This window comes from Lates calcarifer, linkage group LG24, assembly GCF_001640805.2.
Source record: "Lates calcarifer isolate ASB-BC8 linkage group LG24, TLL_Latcal_v3, whole genome shotgun sequence".
NCBI classification, from domain to species: domain Eukaryota; kingdom Metazoa; phylum Chordata; class Actinopteri; family Centropomidae; genus Lates; species Lates calcarifer.
The window spans coordinates 15,162,877-15,182,935 of NC_066856.1; the positions used below are offsets into that span (position 1 = coordinate 15,162,877).

Sequence of the window (20,059 nt, forward strand, 5' to 3'; positions counted from 1 at the left end):
CTCCTGCACACTAAATGCACCCTCTAAGTGGAGGATTGAATTTAGTAATTTGTGTGTGTGTGTGTGTTTGCAGGGCAGGAGGAGCCTGCTCTGTCTGTAGTCTGATGGCATGATTGGAGGGAAACTGTAAGCTAAATGGAGTCACTTGACTGCAACACTGCAGCCTCTGTTAACATCAGGCTGCAGCTCACTGCACCTACAGTTGGAGTGTTGCTCGTACAGTTTACTCATATGCTTCACAAACACATGCACGCTTTACCTCTCCGATGTCTGTAGTCACATTTTAATTAGTTTGTCTGGAGTGATGTGAGGTCCACAAACATCAACATTCCTCCCTGTGAATTTACAGTCTCTTCCAGCACACATAAACACACTCGTAAACACTCTTAAACAAACACCCACTGCTGCTGATACACAAGAACACGCAAATATGCATGTTAACATAATGCCCTGTCCCCCAGATACACACATGCTGAGTCCTAATACTCTAGCCAAAGTTCTCTATACACAGTAGTGTGTGCTGACTTAAAGACCTACCACACAGGATCTTCCCTCCTTTGACTTAAGGATGTCTGCAGAATGCACATGCATGCATGCACACAAATACGAACACACATCCTGAGGCACACACTCAGTCTGATTGGAATGTAAGCTAAGCAGAATGATGCAGATAAGACAAAGCAAAGCATTTTACAACTGTCCACACACACTTTTGTGTAGCTTCTCTGTGTCTCTCGTCTCTCTCTCACACACACACACACACACCACACACACACACACACACACACACACAGCTCTCTGTCACAGGTTACTCATGGGTGACTGGGCTTCATTCACTGTATAATAATGGCGGATATCTCGTACCCACGCCACAGAGCCCATGTCACACTAGCTTGAGTTGGCCACATTGTGGATGTTACACAGACCCAATCCTCCCCTGTGTGAAACCTTATCATAGTCCAGCTGAATCTGTGCAGCTGTGTCAGTTCTCATAGCTGTCCTAACAACCATTAATGTAATTTACCTATGACTTTTTTCTCTGGAATTCAAAGCTGTTTAAGAGGGAACATGGCTGCGGGCATGACTAACTTTTCACTCAACCAATCACATACAGTTAGATGTTTTGGCTGCCAAAGCTGCTCTTAAGAAGGGACAAACTGGTCAAACAAAGACTGCTTACTAGATGTGACAGACTAGCAGGTGGCTAGTATTGATATCCAGTTTTGATGCATGCATTCCTCTGCTTGTTTTGGCCGTTAACAGCAAATATTTGCGGTAAATGCTTCTAAGTACTGAAGCTTCACAAGGACTTTGGAATTGATTATCTGCCTTCTTTAGGCATAAGCAAAACTAGCGCATTGTATTCTCATGATTGTTTGCAAGTTGGCTGTTATGACTGGTATGTTATATTACTGTAAGTCCTGTGAGACCCCACACTGCCCTCTGCTGACATTGCTATCACTTACTTACCTCCCCTCCCACTCCACTGCACTGTACCCTCCCGTTCACAACTTCACTCCCTTCCTTAACCAAACAACTCTTGCAAGGCCCTCATTAAAACATCCCAGATGCAGAGTCGTAAAGGAAATGTAGCACAGTGGTTCTCACCAAAGTGCCGCCTCACTCTACAAATGGGTACACAAGCACAGTGCTGAGAGACTGAGCAGAATGCTGTGGCTCACTAACACAACGAAGAGACGGTGGCAGTACACTAAATCCCATTGCTCACGCTTGTTATTCCAATTGACCCACTGACCCGTGTAACCCTGTTGGCTTCTCCATTGTTTAATTTGAAAGTACATCAGTTGGTGGGAAACAGCAGGAACATCAGATCCAGTTTTCATTGATGGAGTTAGCAGCTATCGACTGTTCTGAAAGCAGCTGAATGCATCAAGAACAGATTGATTACATGTTACTCATGAAAAATGTCAGTATTTGATTGGACAAGTTATTTGGCGTCTTGCAGTTTCTCAGAAAAAAACTACTGCTGGGTACAGCATCCTACTTGTTTCCTAGAAAAACACCGGCGGGCTTGTATGAGAGCGGCCACTCAGGAGTGAATGGCCATCTTTGTGAGTGTTCATAATTACTTGTTCACAGGCACAATTGCATTACTATCTATCTTTCCCTCATCACTAATCGAGCTCTGGACGATATCAAGAGTGGAGAGGAATGCACTGATGCTAAAGCTTTTATTGGGTGATTGGTTTAGCCTGGATGCAAGTGAATGTTGGCAGTACATCGTCATACACTGTCTCAGTTGAGGTAGACTTTCTGAGGAGTTAAAATTATATTTTGAAGTGTGTGTTCTCATCTCTGTGGCATGATTTTTAAGGTACGTGTGTCACTCTGAGTAGCTTTCTTTCTCTGAGTGTCACCTGTTCTCCCAGCAAGGTAGCTTCCCCTCCTGGGGGCCGGTTCCCATCTGGGCTTGGCCCCGGTCACATGGTTGCTCTCAGCTCCTGTTTCCTGTTCCTGCCATCTGATACCTGTCACCTGCTACTCAATGAGCCAACACCCTCTTTGTCTCCCTCTGGCTGTGTCCTTTCCAGTGATAATCTCCTCCCACCATCTCCCATTTCACTCTCCATCAGGTGGGGATGCTAATGTGAACTACCAGGCTAATACTAGGAAATTTTCAACAGTGGGAAAGTTCTAACAAGCTCGGTCTTGCACCACCAGCAAAACTTGGACAGATTCTGGGAAAAAAACATCGCCATCCAAACACAATACACATAACTAGTTAAGAGCAGGAAGTGTCTGTCATCGGGGAACTGAACTGCAGCATTCTTCTCTTTGTCAGCGTAATTGTTGAGCTGTCTCCCAGCATGCACTGAGTGGGTAGACTGTGTGTACATGTGTGTTTTCACACTTTTGACAAGCATGAACCTGGCCGTGCACATCAAAAATAGTTTTGTGGTATCTGATTTACTACATCTTTATGCAACAGTTGGGAGACAGGAGTGTAACAGCGCTACATTTTTGTAACTTTAATCCCAGTGGAGGAGGAGGAACTTGAATTGTCTGGATTTTCAAATTAAGTATATTAATCTCTGGGGTTATTGACACACAAGGGATGTCTTCAGCGGAGGACCTTGCTGACAGCCTGAAGTTTAATTTGAATTAAGGTTTAGGCTCCAAGATTGCAGACGTCTGTGCTCAGAAACCATCCCTGAATAATGAGTTTATACAAATTCCTACCCCAGAAAGCCCAAGTCGGCAAGTTCCTCGAGTCTTCCTCCCTTACAGCATCTGAGAAGTCGCCTGGCTTTTGACAGAGCAGACAGTGGGTCCTCTGTGGGCTGCAGGACCAGGGGCTGATTGAGGGGTTAATAACTGCATAGTTTTGGCCTGTTACTCTTGCTGTTCCCCACTAGCCTGTCTTGTCTGTCCATCTGAACCACAGATGACACACAGACGCACACAGCGCTGCTGGCGCAGGAATGTTACTGAGAGCTGTCCTGTCCAACAACCAGGCTCTTGTGAAAGCACTTGGCATGGCCACAGCCGCAGCACTCTCCTCAGCTCTCCTATCGAAAGCCACTTTGTTTGGTTGGCGTTGCCATGGCGAGGATAAGTTTTTGGGAATATGATGATGGAATGTTTTCAAAACCAGTTCTGGAGACGGCTCTCCTCTGAATATACAGAGCGTCTTGTGTGCTTACTTACAGTTATGATCAGGGTAAAGAGGAATGGCCCCAGCATTTAGAGAACTAATACAGTTTGTAGGGTACAGAGCCAAGAAACAACTAGTCCATTAATTGATAATTGAATCGGTTTGGCAATTGATTAATTGTTCAAGCAAAAACACAGCTTTACATCAGTGTGAACTGAATGTATTTGGGTTTGTTGGTCAGACAAAACAAGCCATTTGTAATGCCCATTTTCACCGTTCTCTGACATTTTACAGACTTATCAGTTAACCAGGAAAATAATCCGCAGCTTATTTAAAAGTTTATGTAATGATGTCACCAGCTCCGGGATTTTTAAAAAAATATTTTACTAGGATTTATAAGCAATTATTCAAGAAAATAACTGCCATTAAGCATTTCCCCATATTTAATATTGGCACTTGTCCCTTCCTGCTTCCTGACAGTATTCTAATGATTTGAAATAACAACTGCCCAAGGAAATGTTTTATGTTTTCTTTTGTCTAATGTGGTACCATGTGTCTTTGCAGCCTTTTTTCAGACTACTGAACCTACGGAAGCTTGGCTTGAGTGACAATGAGATCCAGAGACTCCCGCCTGAGGTGGCCAACTTCATGCAGCTGGTGGAACTGGACATCTCCAGAAACGGTACGTAAATACTATACTGTATGCTCAACAATATCTGCTTTGCAAGGCCACCCATTAACACACAGTTGTTGCGTTTAATGACGTTTTTAAATAACCTTCCTCTCTTGTCTAGACCACACCAAAATCACAGAACAACAAAGGAGCTGTGTGTAAAAATGATTTCTGCCATGTGGTGTTAAGCAACAGGAGCATAGCCAAATCTGCTGGAGAATCAAAACTAGCAGCAGCCATTAGATAAATATTAGCTGGCTTTCTTTGCCAGATTATCCCCAGTCTACCCCCTGGCAGACATTCATCTATGAACCTCCATGCCATAGAAAGATGCCTACAAGCAAGCAAAACGGCTTCAAAGTCATGTTACAGAGATGCCTGCCTGATATATTATATTCTGCAGCTCATCATCTGTAACACACACAAATACCTTGCCCTCTCTGTGTCCTTGCATGCTGCACACAAACACACTGATACTCAGAGGCAGGAAGGGCCGGCACGGGAGATATGAGACATCTGCTCTGCTACACACTGCACCAAGTGCTGTGAGAGCAGTGTGCAGTGGCCTATGAGGGCCTTTCCCATCTGTCTGCCTGTCTGCTTCCCTGCCCCTGCTGCAGGACAGAGCCAGATGAGTGTCATAGGCTGCTTGGTTCAGTAGGGATTTCTTAATGTGCACCTGCAGGGTCTAGTGGTAAAAGTGCTTTTCCTGGTCAGGCCAATGGGTCAGATTCCTGCTTGAACCGTCTATATGTGCATCTTCTTAAGCAGACAAAAGTTAAGCTAAGTACCTTTAGTACTTTAGCATTTTAAGCTGCTTGTTACTGTACAAACTGTCTTACCAGTAACAACTTAACAACTAAAATGCCTTTAGATACAGATACTGGGGCTTGACTTTGATGGAAGCAATTAACTATAAAAGTGTGTGATTTCATATTAAATTTTACTGTATGCAGGAAAAATGAAGATGTAATGCTATGCTTTATCCTCCACAGTCCAAGTTTTCACCTTTTTCAGTCTTATTTTCCCTTTTCTTTTCTCTCACTTACTCTGCTTTTAGCCATCTGGTTGTGATTACAAAGAACTTAAAATGATTCGGTCTATAGAATACGACCCCCCTCCTCTCCTTTCTACATGTGTGTCTATGGTGCTGACTCCTGTCTGCCCCCCCCCAATCTTCTCTTTTCTCCTGCAGACATTCCTGAGATCCCCGAGAGCATTAAATTTTGTAGGGCCTTGGAGATCGCAGACTTCAGTGGAAACCCCCTCTCCAGGTAAGTGAATTGGAACAAGCCCATTGCCCTGTTCATCATCACTGTGAGAAAATATTATGCTTGCCCAGATAGAACAAGGGGGAGTGAAGCAGCACTAGCTGGAAAAATGAAGCAAAGCATGAAAAGTGTCATTTGTTTGCTCTAATTACTTTTCCTTCCTATTTTAAATGTGCACTGAATCATATTGAGTGCATTTGAATGTACAGTCTGCACTTCATCCTGACTTTTAACTGCAATGGTTGAAATCATTCAGATGCTAAGAAATAATTTCACATAGTCCAGAGCAAATGCCTGGAAGAGATCATTCAAATAAAGTCACTGTTCTCTGGATTAAAACCTTGCATTTAAGTGATGTCCAAATCGGTTATATAGAAATGGAACCACTGACAAAGGCTTTGATGCTGACTACCTAAACAGATGGGACTATGTAGAGGGCCAACAGTGTGTGTGAGTCAAGTGATCCCATGCGTTGTACAACAGATCCCTAAGAGACTCTCTCCACTATTTTCCCCTCCCATGTCTTTCTGCCTCAGATTGCCGGATGGTTTCACTCAACTGCGAGCGCTGGCTCACTTGGCACTCAACGACGTGTCATTGCAGACGTTGCCCAACGACATTGGAAAGTACGTACACATGCAAATAGCCGACAGTAGAAAATTTGCTATAATAAAATGTTCTTTTTAGAAATTGTTTGTTTCTCTTGAATAGTTAAAGAAACTGTCTTCATAAATGATTGAAAATTTCAGATTTTACAACTGTTTGTCACATCAATTTTGCATCTCTGCTTGCAAATAATTTAGAAGAATTAACTATTGATAATTGGGAAAAGAAAGGAAATAATTAGTTGATTTACTGATCAAAGAAAAATGTGATATCACTGGAAGTTAAATATCTTTGGGATTTTAAGTCTTTGGTTTGACAATGTGAACAATTTGAACATCTTACTTGGATAGACTTTGAGCACAGATAGATCCATGATACATGAGGAGACTGAGCAGGTTTTCAAGGAGTGTAATTCTGTTGCCCAGTGGGCTCTGAGGCAGCCAGTCTCTGGGCTCTGGGCCACTGCTGTGCCAAGACAGATGGAAGAGCCCCTCACCATGCCAGGCAGCCCAGACGAACAGACCTGCCATCTGACTAACCAACCTGCCTCTCCTCTCCTCTCCTCTCCCCCCTCTCTTACTCCCGCAACCTCTCTTCACGTCACCTGCCAACTCCTACCCCTCTTTTTTTTTTTCTCTTGCCTCCTTTCATAGCTTGGCCAACCTGGTGACATTGGAGCTCAGGGAGAACCTGCTGAAGTCTCTGCCCACGTAAGTGTCATCTCCCCTCGGTGTACATGTGCTGATCTTAGTCTCTTATCTAATTCCACAACATCTCCATCAAACACAATAAGGGCTTGTTGACAGCACAAGATGACAGTGGTTCCAACATTGTCACTGCTGTCTCTCCCACTGTTACTAGTGCTGTTAAAATCAGTATTATACTCTTCATTGGCACATAAACTCTTTTGTGTTGAACATCTCACCTGCAAATGCAGTAGTTCTACAAAACAGATTTATTGTAGTGTGGAAGAAAATGACACAAACTACAAGTCACCTGTAGCAGCATAGGTTCAAAAACATTCTTTGCATTTGTCAGTGTGAATGAATGCCTGTTGTAATCATATGCAAAGCTCTGTTCTTTGTTCTTTCAGGGCGCATATTTGTGTGACTTACCACTTGTGCTATTTTGCGTGTGTATTCAGGTCGCTCTCTTTCCTGGTGAAACTGGAACAACTGGACCTGGGCAGCAATGAACTGGAAGTTTTGGTATGTTTATTCATATAATATACAGTAGATGATTGATCCTACCACTGAGTGCTCAGACAACACCCTTAGTTGTGTCTTAAAATAATCTGTTTTTTATGTTTGCATGACTAGTGAAGCAGACACACACAGAGTGACACATATCACAAATATCCTTCTCACATTCCCACCACAATAATTATGATCCAAACCACGTGTTTACCTCGCCAAACACAGCAGAGCCGGTCTGTTAGACCTGAGGCCCTGCCTGCGCAGTACCCCCAGGGTGAGTGCTGCTTTTAGCCTGGGAACGCCCACCTGTCTCAATAGGATAGGGTAAACAATGCCTCATGACCTGAGAAGGGCGGGGGCTGAGCAAACAGTTGACATCATGATGAAACCTTGCCTGCCTGCACGTCTGTCATAAGCCACTGCTTCACTGATGTTCTCCTTAATTTCATTTATCACTCAGGCTTTAATTTGAGCTCATTTTGGGAGAGTTCAGCCCAGTGTGCCTGGGATTGCAAACAAAAACAAGTTGGATTTTGTAGCATCAACAAAAGTGAAAGGAAAAACACTTCCCACAAAGAGAAGAGCTGTGTTGAAAGATCCAAAGCTGTTGACCTTTTAGAGCAGATAAAATAATGGGAAATTTAGTTCAGCTGAAAATTATAGTCCTTTAGGAGTCATATGCAAGAGTGTGACTCAAATTAATCTACGTTGTGTGTGTGTATATATGGGGAGCATGATTTCTCCTCTTAATAGTTCTCAAATGGAGCAGATTTCCAGTCACTGTAACTGTGTGTGTTAGAGCATTCACTTTTCTAGCTATGCACCACAAGTATTAACAAAAATAAACAACTTACTCCTATCTCTTAGCCTGACACCCTTGGTGCTCTCCCCAACCTGAGGGAGCTGTGGCTGGACCGTAACCAGCTGTCCTCATTACCACCAGTGAGTATTATTTGTAATACAGATATTTTTTTAAAGCTGCTTTCCTTGAGAAATTGTTGTGAAACCATACATGCAAGATAAACTTGCACTTGCAGAATTCCTTCCGTTGTTTTTGTTGTGACTGTAATGGTTGTATTGTGTCTCTGTGGCTCACTCTAAGTGTTATTTATTGTGTGTGTGTGTGTGTGTAGGAGCTAGGGAACCTCCGGAGACTGGTGTGTCTGGATGTGTCAGAGAATCGTCTGGAGGAACTTCCCTCAGAGCTCAACGGCCTCCTGGCTCTCACTGACCTGCTGCTCACACAGAACCTGCTGGAGGTCGTCCCAGACAGCATAGGTGAGAAACACAAAGGGGAAACATTGTCTTAGAAAAACAGAATGGAAATGACAAACCTCAGTAAAATTATAAAATAGGATGGATCTAATTATGAAACAAATTACATGATAAAACTGCATCCATTTTATCTTTTGTATTGCTCCTGTGTGTGTTTCTCAAACATAAAGACACAGTTAAGGTCAGAACACAATAAAAGACTTGTGCTTTCTGTGGAATAAAAAGTGAGTAAGTAAGAACAGCACTGCCCTCTAGTGCAAAAATGATGTCAGTGAAAGTGGCACAGGCTGTTAAAAAAGCTTGTTACTGACCTGCGTGAGTTTACTGTATTTAAATAATCCAGAGTGTGTGTTCATTTAAAAAACATTTTACACAGTAATATCATTCATATAATGTTACATGGTATTGTGTTTTGTCCCCAGGTTGTCTGAAACAGCTGTCTATCCTGAAGGTGGACCAGAACAGACTGACCCACCTGACTGATTCAATAGGAGAGTGTGAAAACCTCACAGAACTTGTCTTAACAGAGAACCTTTTACAAGTAAGGAGATACAGTATGAACTTTTAATCCAGTTGGGATTTATGCATTCTCATTAATATATTATAAATATTATTTAAAAATAAGTCCCATTAACAGCTATTAAGTTTCATCATTGATTTGACTGATTATTATAATTGTGTCCCTCTCTTAAAGTCACTTCCTCGCTCGCTGGGCAAGCTGAAGAAGCTGACCAACCTGAATGTAGACCGCAACCGTTTGGGCAGCGTGCCCAAAGAGCTGGGTGGCTGTGCCAGCCTCAACGTTCTCTCATTGAGGGACAACCGCCTGGGCAAACTGCCTGCTGAGCTTGCAGATGCCACTGAGTTGCATGTGCTGGATGTGGCTGGAAACAGGTAACCTCGTGTAACACCTTGAACCATTAATAAGGCACAGCAGCTTTTCTACTCTAAGGTTAAAGCCTTAAATAGAATAGACTTTAAATAGACTTTTACTATTGCCAGCGTCCTGCAGAGACACTGTACCTTTAACTCTGCCCTTTTAAAGTGATCAGAAGTAAACAATACAACCTCATGTAGATGTGTTTGCATAGCTGTGGTGCTTAGTGATATAAGTTATCTATTAGAAAACAGCAAGCAAATGCATCACTGTCAAATATTTGGTAATTTAGGGGATGTTAGTTACAGAGGGAGCAAGGTTTCTGCAGGACCAGGAAGGTTATTTCCTGGTTAGAGAGTTTAGTGACTCCCAATTTAACTATACTAATATGTAACAGCTTGATCATATTTAAAAATTTTAGTTGCTGAAAAGGAAAGGTTGCAGCTCCTCTCACCTCATCCCTTCTTTTGTCCAGATTACAAAACTTGCCTTTTGCCCTGACAAACCTCAATCTGAAGGCCATGTGGCTCGCAGAGAACCAGTCACAGCCAATGCTCAAGTTCCAAACAGAGGATGATGAGCGAACAGGAGAGAAGGTGCTGACCTGCTATTTACTGCCCCAGCAGCCTTCCCCAAGCCTGGGTGAGTAGCACTTTGTTAATGCAGTGTGAAGCTTGAATTGTTGTTCAAGAGACAGAGGAAATTTGGCTCATGTTTGGAGCTTTACAATCTGTTTTTTTTTATATGTTTTAGTCAGTTAGTTGAGTAGTTCTGGCTCATAAAACCACACACAGGTTGTGAGACCTCACAGAACCTGTTCCTGAAGCTGTCCATTCAAAAATAATCTACAGTTATTACCTCAGTTTGACATCCCTCTTTCTTTTGCACTTTACTTTCATTTTCCACAGAGAACTTGCTACAGAACAGTGTGGATGACAGCTGGACAGACAGCAACCTGAACCGAGTGTCAGTCATTCAGTTCCAGGAAGAGACCAAGGCTGAGGAGGAGGATGATGAGGCTGCTGCAGAGCGCAGGGTGAGGAAACTCAACAATAGTGTCATTTTCTATCCCATTCATATCCCCTTGTTGAATTTTTCTGTTTTGCTCTATTACGTAAAAATTATTTTAATAGGTCCATGTTAATGCATATTTTCTGGCAACAGCAGGATTTAATCTGTTTCCTTTGCTGCAGGGTCTTCAGCGCAGAGCCACACCGCACCCTAGTGAGCTGAAGGTGATGAAGAAGGTGATTGAGGAGAGGAGGAACGAGGCTTACTCATCCAGAGGTGATGGAGAAGAGTCCCCTGACCCACAGGTACGCCCAACACACTGGAAAATGATGATTATGGTTATAGTAGTCTAACTGGCTTGTGAAATTGAAGAAATGTTTCAGAGAGAGTAAACAATAAGCAGATACTGCAGTGTTACTTCATGTCTGCCTTGTTATGTCCTGTGCTGTTGATCCTAACTGAGTTAAACTGGTGCTGTTTTTAAGGAGAAGCGGTTCAGTGACCTCTCCAATCAGAGCCATGACTCCCAGGTCTCCAACAGCACACTGTCAGCCACCTCCCATGAGGACAGACAAAATGTGACTGCCACCTCGCAGAAGGAGGACCTTGTGGATGGACACTCCCCTCAGGAGGAGGAAGAGCTGGATGAAATGGAGGTGGAGTACATTGAGGTGAATAATTAAAATGTCTTCAGACTTGACTACATTAGGGGATATTTTTATTAAGAGGATGCACAATTTTCAGTTTGATTTTCATGCTTAACGAAAACTCTCCCTTTCTTCAGCCAACTGTGCACTTTGCAGAGGAGCCTATCATCCGTGGTGGGGATGAGGATGACGAGGAGGACGGGGAAGACGGTGAGAGGAGCGATGAGGAGGAGAGACCAGTTTTTCCTGCAGAGAAGCAGCGTCTGATCAGAAAGGACACACCACATTACAAGAAGCACTTCAAGATCACCAAGCTGCCCAAGCCTGAGGCTGTGGCCGCGCTGCTGCAGGGCTTCAGTCCTGACGGCCTCAACTCTTCGACTCAGGCTGCTGAGGATGAGCAGGACGAGGACGAAGAGCAGAGTATCGGCACGCCTCAGCACCATCGCAGACTGGAGGAACTGGAGGACAGTCGGCAACAGGTCAACTCCAGTCAAGTGAAGGTAAAGGAGAGATCCAGCACTGGTAGGATGCAGCTCAGAAATGTAGAGGGTAGCTGAGTAGACGAAGGTACATAGGATAAACAGAAAAATATAACTTTTCTCTCCTGCATTTGTACACAGATATAAAAAATTAGTACATATGGAATGGGTAGAGCAGGACACACAATAAGCTGAGAAGTTGTATCATAGGTACACAACACACCAAATCAGTTAATTAGCTTATTTTATGCTTCAATTTTTCTATGTGTGTTATAGGAATATATTTAAATTGAATATATTTTTGGCTTGCTCATTGCCTCTATGCAAACATTAGTGTTGTATGCATAGAGTGCCCTTATCGCCTTGCAAGTTGCATTCAGTTTGGAGTGGGCTGCTAGCACTTACGAAAGATGTGGCATTGCATGCACAGTCATTGTGGAAAGACGTCTTACCTTGTCCTGTACATAAAAAGGATTCCCCCCCCTCAGTGATTTTGTGGTTTAACCGCAAACTCACCAGTATTGCCAGCTCCCAGCTCCCTCAGAACTTTGCTTTCTCTTTGCTCCATCTCGCAAAGACCAGATGTCCTCCACCCAAAGTCTTACAAACACTCCACATAAACCCTACAACATTTAAATAGCTTTACATATGATGTGATAACACCACAGGGATGTAAAAACATTCTCTCATACTTGGAGACAGATCAGAGAAATGCCATTTGAAAGTTTTCTGTGTCCATACAAGATTGCATCTTGAGCTCTGTTTACATAGATACCAGATATGAGCACAAGCAGCTGCAGGCTGAGTTCAGCCTTTCTTGCACAACACTGGCCCAATTCAGTACTAAACCTCTCACCATATTATCAGCCATCTCCTGATTTAATTGAAATAATTACATTTTCACACTCTGCTTTTATAACACTGTGTGTGTTTGCTTGTGTGAATGGAGTGAGTGAAGTCTGCTGAGATGCTGTTTATGAAAATGAATCTTATTGATCATTAGTATTTGTGGAGACTTAAGTGAGATCTGTTGATTTATCATGCTAATTATAGAAATCTTTTTTTTTTTTTTTTTAACACTGCGATCAAACATGATCATCTCACCAAATCTGTTTTGTGTGTGTTTATGGATGTGGGTCTGTCTGTGTGGCTGATCTCAGACCAACCAGAACATGTATTGGCAGAGCTGGAATGTGAGATCCAACGAGCCTTGTCTGTATCATATGGTAATATGGGATGTTTAAATTATTATAGATACTAAGATTCTTCATTGTTCTTGTAAATCAAATTCAGCACGACAAATTTCTGTTTTTAATTTCACCTATTTTCTTTAACTTTTTTTACTCTTTGTAAATGACTTTTGCAAAGTCTTGTAGATTTGTTTTTTTTTTTATAGTCTGAAACTGTTCTATAACATCTTGCAGGCTTTTACATAAGTAGGCCTCTTGTCTAAATTAAGGCTTTCTACTGGAGGAAACAGCTATTTGTGGTGTGGAGGCTGGGCTTACTCTGGTTTGGGAGCTTTTGCCTTCTTTGTCTGCTCTCTCTACACTGTGTTTTGCACTATAGCTCAGCTCCTTGGTCTTGTCTTTCCATCTCTGCCTGTATTTTTGCTTCTGGTGGCTGGGGAGTGAGTGTGGGATTGCTTCTGCTTCATGGTGGTCCATCCCAGTGGACTTTGAAGTCCCACAGCCTGCAAGCAGACAGTGAAGTGTCGGGTGTGTTTGGTGAAGTTTATGGAAAGTGTGAGAAAGGTTTTTGTCTTTGTGTGCGTGTGAGCATATTTTTATTTTGGCCTGACTAATCCGCATGCCTCTCGCTGGTTCCTGTCCTAACAGGGGGTGTCATTTGATCAAGTCAATAATCTGCTGATTGAACCTGCTCGAATTGAGGAGGAAGAGGTCTGTACCTACTCTATCCCGTCCAATCTGTTTTTCTGTGTCCCTCACTCACCCACTCATTCACCTGTACTCTGAGGTGGAGAAAACAGAAATCCATGGTCAATCCAACCCAATCACTAGGGATCCCCTAACCACAACTCATTTATGAGATGGGCAGTGTGGCAGAACCTGGATGCAAGAGGGCAGTAACCAAACTTTATTTAAATTGATTATTTTCCACTGGACAACAGGAGATCAGGGTTGGAGTGGATCAAAACTGTTGACATGAATGAATGAATGAAATGTGTGGTTTTTATCCAACTGTCAGAGCTTAGGGCAGCCAGCTAATATCTCAGTGTTTGGTCACAGTTTAATGTTGTCCACTTTATTCTTTCTATCCACTCTCTTGGTCATAGATAATCAGGAAAGATTGTAGTAATCATGAATTGCTGATCAGTTAATCACCCGTGAGATTTTGATCCATTACAGATTCACTGACTGACAATGTACCAAGGTAAAGTGACAGTATTTTTCCATTCCCAAGGCATTGTCTCTATCCATGCAGGTGTTTTCAGCCACTGGACTTGTGCCAAATTTTCATAGATTCTAGTTGCTGCTTCTTCTACTGCTCCTGCATTGCAACATTACCCACTGCAGAAGTCATCCACCATATTTTTTCATCATTACAGTGATCATACAGCTCACACCTGTCATAATAATGTCATTTAAGAAAATAAATAACTTGGAGGATCTAGGGTAAGCTGCTACCCTTTTCTGTTGATACAGGTAAACGTTAGGCTTAAGCACCCTGCATGTTTAGTCTCATATGTCCTCTGGAGAAGTCTGTTAGTTACACAGAGTGATTATGTTTAATCTTTTTTAGTTTTGTTTGGCCAACCACTGAATAAACAGCGCAGCAAGTGCAACAGAACTCTGAATAACAGCTGTCTCAGTAATGTTAGATGTGTGTTTGCAATGCCCATATCAGTGCAAATAATGTAGACCATGTAAGCTGTTTTGCACTGTTGGACTGTCTTGTCCTCCTCAAGTTGAACCATATCTCTAAAATATTTTATACATCTTAAGTCACATATATGTTTTCTAAAATGCTGATGCCCCACTTATCTAAAACTGTAGACATAGTAGTACAGATCAAAGTCCAGTATCAGGTTCTGCCACACTATGCCTCTCCTGCCTTTCCTTTGCTTCTGCCGCTTCGCTCCTTTTCATCCCCTGTCCATGCTGTGTTGAAATGAATGGGCTGGTTACAGTCTGTGATAAGGCAAGTCCGCATCACCTGCTTCCTCCAGGTGCTTTTTTTTTTTTTTTTTTTAAATGTTGATATACAGGTATACAGAGATGGTATGTTTGCTCAGCTGCCAAGAAGAGAAGAGCTCCAGATGGACGAAGAAGCTTACTACTCGATAGGATCTTAAAATTAGTTTTTACAGAGTAACAGTGCATAGACTGCTTACCAGAGACGACATACTTGATATTTACTACCATTACTAAATAGTGTTGTTAATCTTACATATATTTATTTTGATCTTCTTTTTTTGCATGTTTATATTTGTAGTATTGTGTATGATTTTATATGAATACTGTATACTGTTTAGTCTTTAAGAAGAAGACATTTCTTTTCACTCTTGCAGGGAAATTTTAATGAATGATACCATCTCATTATTACAAATGCTGGGGTTTGAACACCACTGCAGACTTCAAAACCATCTCCACATCCAGGACACAGCACACTCTTCTTTGTCTGTTACTCTTGACATTTCCCCTTTTTCCTTCCACCTCATATGTCTCTATTCCTCCCCCTTTTTGCATGGCTTGCAAGTACACAGAACATACACAGACTGTTAGGACTTATTTAGTATTTACCTCATGTTTTAAAGTCCATTCCTCCATACTTGCATACAACAGTGTGTAGTAAGAATGTGGCCTCTGATTCCCAGTGAAGAGGACTTCAGACAGAATTGTTCAGTTTATGTCAGAAGTCTAATGTCAAACGTTAAGTGGTTATTAGTAGATAAAGCTTTGAATATACAAACTTACAAATGCCTTCTCAAATTAAGGCCCAAAATCATCCACCTTCCACTTAAGTTGACATCAGGCTTCCAACAAGTAAGAGTGTCTCCATCCATTTTGCATCCACCTGGCATGATCACAGGATGCTACTCTGATAAAATTGCCGCCACCTTCTGGCAGAAAGAGGGAAATCACCCACAACATAAATCAAAACGTCTAAGATGTGAAAATAAATAGCAATTCACTTAAAAAAGGAAAAAAGTAACAACATTGTGGGCTCACTTCCCTCTCAATCTGTCTTGAGTTGAGTGGTATTTGGCAGGTTCTCACTAGTAGTTGTGCTGACTCCCCCCTCCTCAACTTGCAGCACACCCTGACCATCCTGCGACAAACAGGCGGCCTGGGTATCAGCATTGCTGGAGGGAAAGGATCCACGCCTTACAAGGGAGACGATGAGGTGAGACCAATACCTGGAATCTGGATATGTTGAGTAAATCAGAATTCATAGAATATATCAATTTATTTTTCTGTTTTAACCGTGTCTGCAGGGAATATTCATCTCCAGAGTATCTGAAGATGGTCCTGCGGCGAGAGCAGGGGTTAAAGTGGGAGACAAACTCCTAGAGGTAAAGATCTGAGTTAACACACCAGCATTTTGTGGTTTACTTTGCCTGTTTATCTTTAAATAACTCTCTCTCTCAATCTTTTTGTCTCAGGTGAATGGAGTAGACCTCCACGAAGCAGAACATCACACAGCAGTGGAAGCTCTCCGTAGCTCCGGTGCTACCGTTTCCATGACAGTGCTACGGGAGCGCATGGTGGAACCGGAGAACGCCATCACCACCACGCCACTGAGGCCAGAGGATGACTACTTCCCACGGGAGAGACGCAGCAGCGGCATTGCCTTCAACATGGAGACGAGTCCCAGCGGGCCTCGGCAGCGGCTCTCCACCTGCCTGATCCGCAACGACAAGGGGCTCGGGTTCAGCATCGCAGGGGGCAAAGGCTCCACGCCGTACCGCACAGGAGACACGGTGAGACACAAAAACACATTATTACTCTGTGATGAAAATAATGGCCAGTACTGAATTATCGCTCAATCCTGCTAAGACCTTTACATACAAATTAAAAAGGCACTGTCGTCTTAAAGCCCTGACCTATGACAATTTACACATTAATATTTAAAGCTTCCCACTGAAGTGTAAATCTGACAACTGACAAGTGAAGTCTTTAGTAGATTCAGATCATAGGTTTCAGTTCAAGTAGAAAGATGATACTTAGAAAACATCTAAAGCTGTAGACACAATCTATCATGCAGCAACTATTTATAACAGGTATGGTTTTGAAGTTGGGAAGTTGGGTCACAAAGTGTTTGCAGTAACTGTCTCAGCCACAGGGATCCACGTTTACAGTCATCACCAGGGAGACGGAGATATGAATAGCCAGCCTTGACACTCGATAGGTTCACTGCAATTGGACGGGGTGAGGTGTATATTTGGGCCAGCGTAATACCTACATTGCTACTCATGCAGCTCACCGAGCCCACAAAGAGGAATGGACTCATAAACTTATGATCTAGGCGGGTCTGACTGTAAGTCTTGCCTCTCTTTCAAAAGCCTTTTGAAATGGATGCAGTGACTTGATTGTTTGTTAGCTGATCTGAGGAGGAGGTGCTGTAGACTTTTCTCCTGCATGCGTTTACACATTCTGTTTTGCTGTGGCAGACTGGGTGCTCAGATGGATTTCATTTGGTTAAACAAATAGTGTAATTTGTCTGAGCAAAGGGGACAGTGTGTCTCAGGGGTTATGCTTTTTAATGAACTGCTTGTGCAGCTGAGTCCAAATGAGTCTTAATGATAAAATGCTATGCTGTTAATCAGTTGTAATGTATGTGTGGGTTTACTTGTTCTTTATGTACAACCTTATATCAAAATATGTGGCTTTGCGGGCTGCTAGCATCTCACAATCACCTATATAAAACCAGTAATGAATAAAGGAATCTATTTCTGGCTCAGGCCCTCACTGTGGGATATCATATGCTGACTGAATGGTAACTCCCTACTAGACAGATCACAGTTAGCACACTAATTCATCACAGGGTTACAGCCTGTTGCACCAGACTTTGTACTGCCAACCCTGTCTAATTTGATACAGAGGAAAAGAAAATATTTATGGAATAATTACTTATTAAACTTATTTTAAAACAGCATAAGAAAGTGCATCTTGCATCTTGCAAGTTGTAAACATTTTTCTTTTGTCTGTTTTTAGGGAATCTACATCTCTCGCATTGCAGAGGGTGGAGCGGCACACAGAGACAGCACGCTGCATGTAGGCGACAGGGTGATCTCTGTGAGTACTAGCATCGCCCCCGCACCTCCATCTGGGCATTACAACACAGTGTGTGATAAGCAGTGCGATGTTTCCTTTACACTGTTTTAAGACCCAGAATTTCTCATGTTCCTGGCTGGCCAAAGGAAACAGCCTGATAATTTATTTTATATTGATCAAGATCTGGGGCCTCCTTCTCAGTTTTGTGGAGAATGTCTCATCTAAACCGAAGTAAAGGAAACACCTGCCGTCTTTTCTGTATGTTTTTACATTTTTGTTGTAACTGTATCCGCTGTGCTCACAACACTGCTTTCATCACTCAAGTTAAGTCTGGCTCTAGATCAGACTAACTCAGGTTAGATCCCATGTTGACCATGTAGAGAAAAGTAACTCATCAGACGCTCATGCATCGAATCCATTAATTAATAGCTGAGACAGTTTACTACTAAAGTCCTCATACTAATTCTAACACCAACTCTCTCCTTGGATGCATACTGTGTTGCTGTTCTGCTTAAACAGTGCAGCTTTTAGGTTTTATTTTTCATTCCTAAGAGCTTCCTGCATGACACATCTATGCTTTGTTTCCTCTGCTGATTTAACTCAGAGCTTTGCTTCACTGTCCTATATCTGTCAGCATACTAGTTACTCTTATGTTGCATGTTTTATCCGTTATTGTCACTCACTATTACTGTAAATCCACAGATTAATGACTGATGATGAGAAGTCCCTCTTATAGTACGCTGAATGTGAAACGGCTCCTTTTAAATCCTAACTTTGCTTCCTTTCCGGGTTCACTCTCTTCTTCCCTCCGGCAGTTTTTTCTTTTTCTTCTCCCTGTCTCTTTGTAGGCTGCCTCTTTTCCTCTTTTTCTCACACTCTCTCCCTCTGCATGCTCACTAATGCATTAAGTGCCTCTCCTTGCCTGCTTGGTGGTGGGGATGGTGTTGGGGTGGAGTGGGCTGAGCCTGTGGCCCGCTGACATGGTAGACACGTGTCACCATGACGGTGGGTGCTGCAGTGTTTCAGCCGACGGTAAGAGCTGGTTACTGTCGGGTCAGCGCTGACCTCTGCTTGTCACTTTGGACCAGAGTACAGTTTTTAAGACTGTGCATGCCTAAAAGCTGCCCCTTCTTTTAATTCTATAGCAGTATGTTAACAAAACTAATGATTTAATATTTTCTTTATGACAAAATTCCAGATATCTGAGGATTTTCCTGCTTGCCTTTGTTAACTTAAGATCAGACTTTTTGGATAAACTACACACTTCCAATTGTGTTTTAAGTAAACAAAGGCAAGATTGGGTGGGGATATCTTCAACTGATTACATCAAGAGATAGCAGCACAATATTAATAAAATTATTTTAGGGCATTTCATGGTTTTTTGGATAAAATAGCTTTGCTTGCTCATAGCCTCTGTCCCTTTGGGAAGCTCTACCAGCAGCCTGCTGTTACCCCTGCTCCCTCTTTTTCTCTGCCTGTTCCTCTTGCTCTGTATAGGTGTTGGGTTCTTCTTCAAATAACAGTACTCACTTTGATGTACTCACAAAATCCCAGAGAATTAATATCAGAACGTGATAGATAAACCTATCATAAATATTCAGAAGTAGTTCTGAGTGATGAGATGTAGAATCTGATGAGATAAATGTTCATCGTGCCCGTGGCAAATGTGGCCACTTGTCACTGAGAGCGTCCTGGTGGGCTGACACCCTCCGTGGTTGGTTTTACTGTCAATCCAGATCAATGGTGTAGACATGACAGAGGCCAGACATGACCAGGCAGTAGCGCTCCTTACCGGCACCTCCCCCACCATCGCCCTCCTGGTGGAGCGAGACCTGAATGCACCAGGGGGCTCTCCAGGTCAGTCCAGGGCACGTGCCCACTCCCCTCCACCTCCAGAACCCTCAGATTCTCCAGACCAGGAGGAGGAAGGCCTTTCCCTTCATGGGAACCACCTGAGTCGGATGGAAGATGAGTACCCCATCGAGGTGAGACCCCGAGAAGTGACTTCAGTGCTTAAGCCAAATAGCTTTTTAGTGTTATTAGACCATGCTGTAGAAGCCTTGGTGAAGCGCTCAGTGATAATGTTTGTTCATTTGGCTCCTGCCTTATCCTTAATGCTGTCCAGTTCCAGAGAAGATGGTGCATGGTACGAAGGCTTGGTCTAAT

General features: G+C 42.8%; 1 protein-coding gene across 1 annotated transcript in view; it reads left to right on the forward strand.

Moving 5' to 3' along the window:
* The window catches only part of scrib (scribble planar cell polarity protein), a 60,578-nt gene that overhangs the window by 20,060 nt on the left and 20,459 nt on the right, over window positions 1-20,059 (forward strand). Inside the window, 20 exon segments of the mRNA XM_051066658.1 lie at window positions 4,181-4,298; window positions 5,485-5,563; window positions 6,097-6,186; window positions 6,820-6,876; window positions 7,311-7,374; window positions 8,230-8,304; window positions 8,496-8,640; window positions 9,060-9,178; window positions 9,332-9,531; window positions 9,990-10,156; window positions 10,423-10,550; window positions 10,708-10,830; window positions 11,011-11,196; window positions 11,310-11,675; window positions 13,493-13,555; window positions 15,933-16,022; window positions 16,114-16,191; window positions 16,282-16,599; window positions 17,834-17,914; window positions 19,630-19,878. Coding sequence (XP_050922615.1) covers window positions 4,181-4,298; window positions 5,485-5,563; window positions 6,097-6,186; window positions 6,820-6,876; window positions 7,311-7,374; window positions 8,230-8,304; window positions 8,496-8,640; window positions 9,060-9,178; window positions 9,332-9,531; window positions 9,990-10,156; window positions 10,423-10,550; window positions 10,708-10,830; window positions 11,011-11,196; window positions 11,310-11,675; window positions 13,493-13,555; window positions 15,933-16,022; window positions 16,114-16,191; window positions 16,282-16,599; window positions 17,834-17,914; window positions 19,630-19,878 — 2,796 coding nt within the window.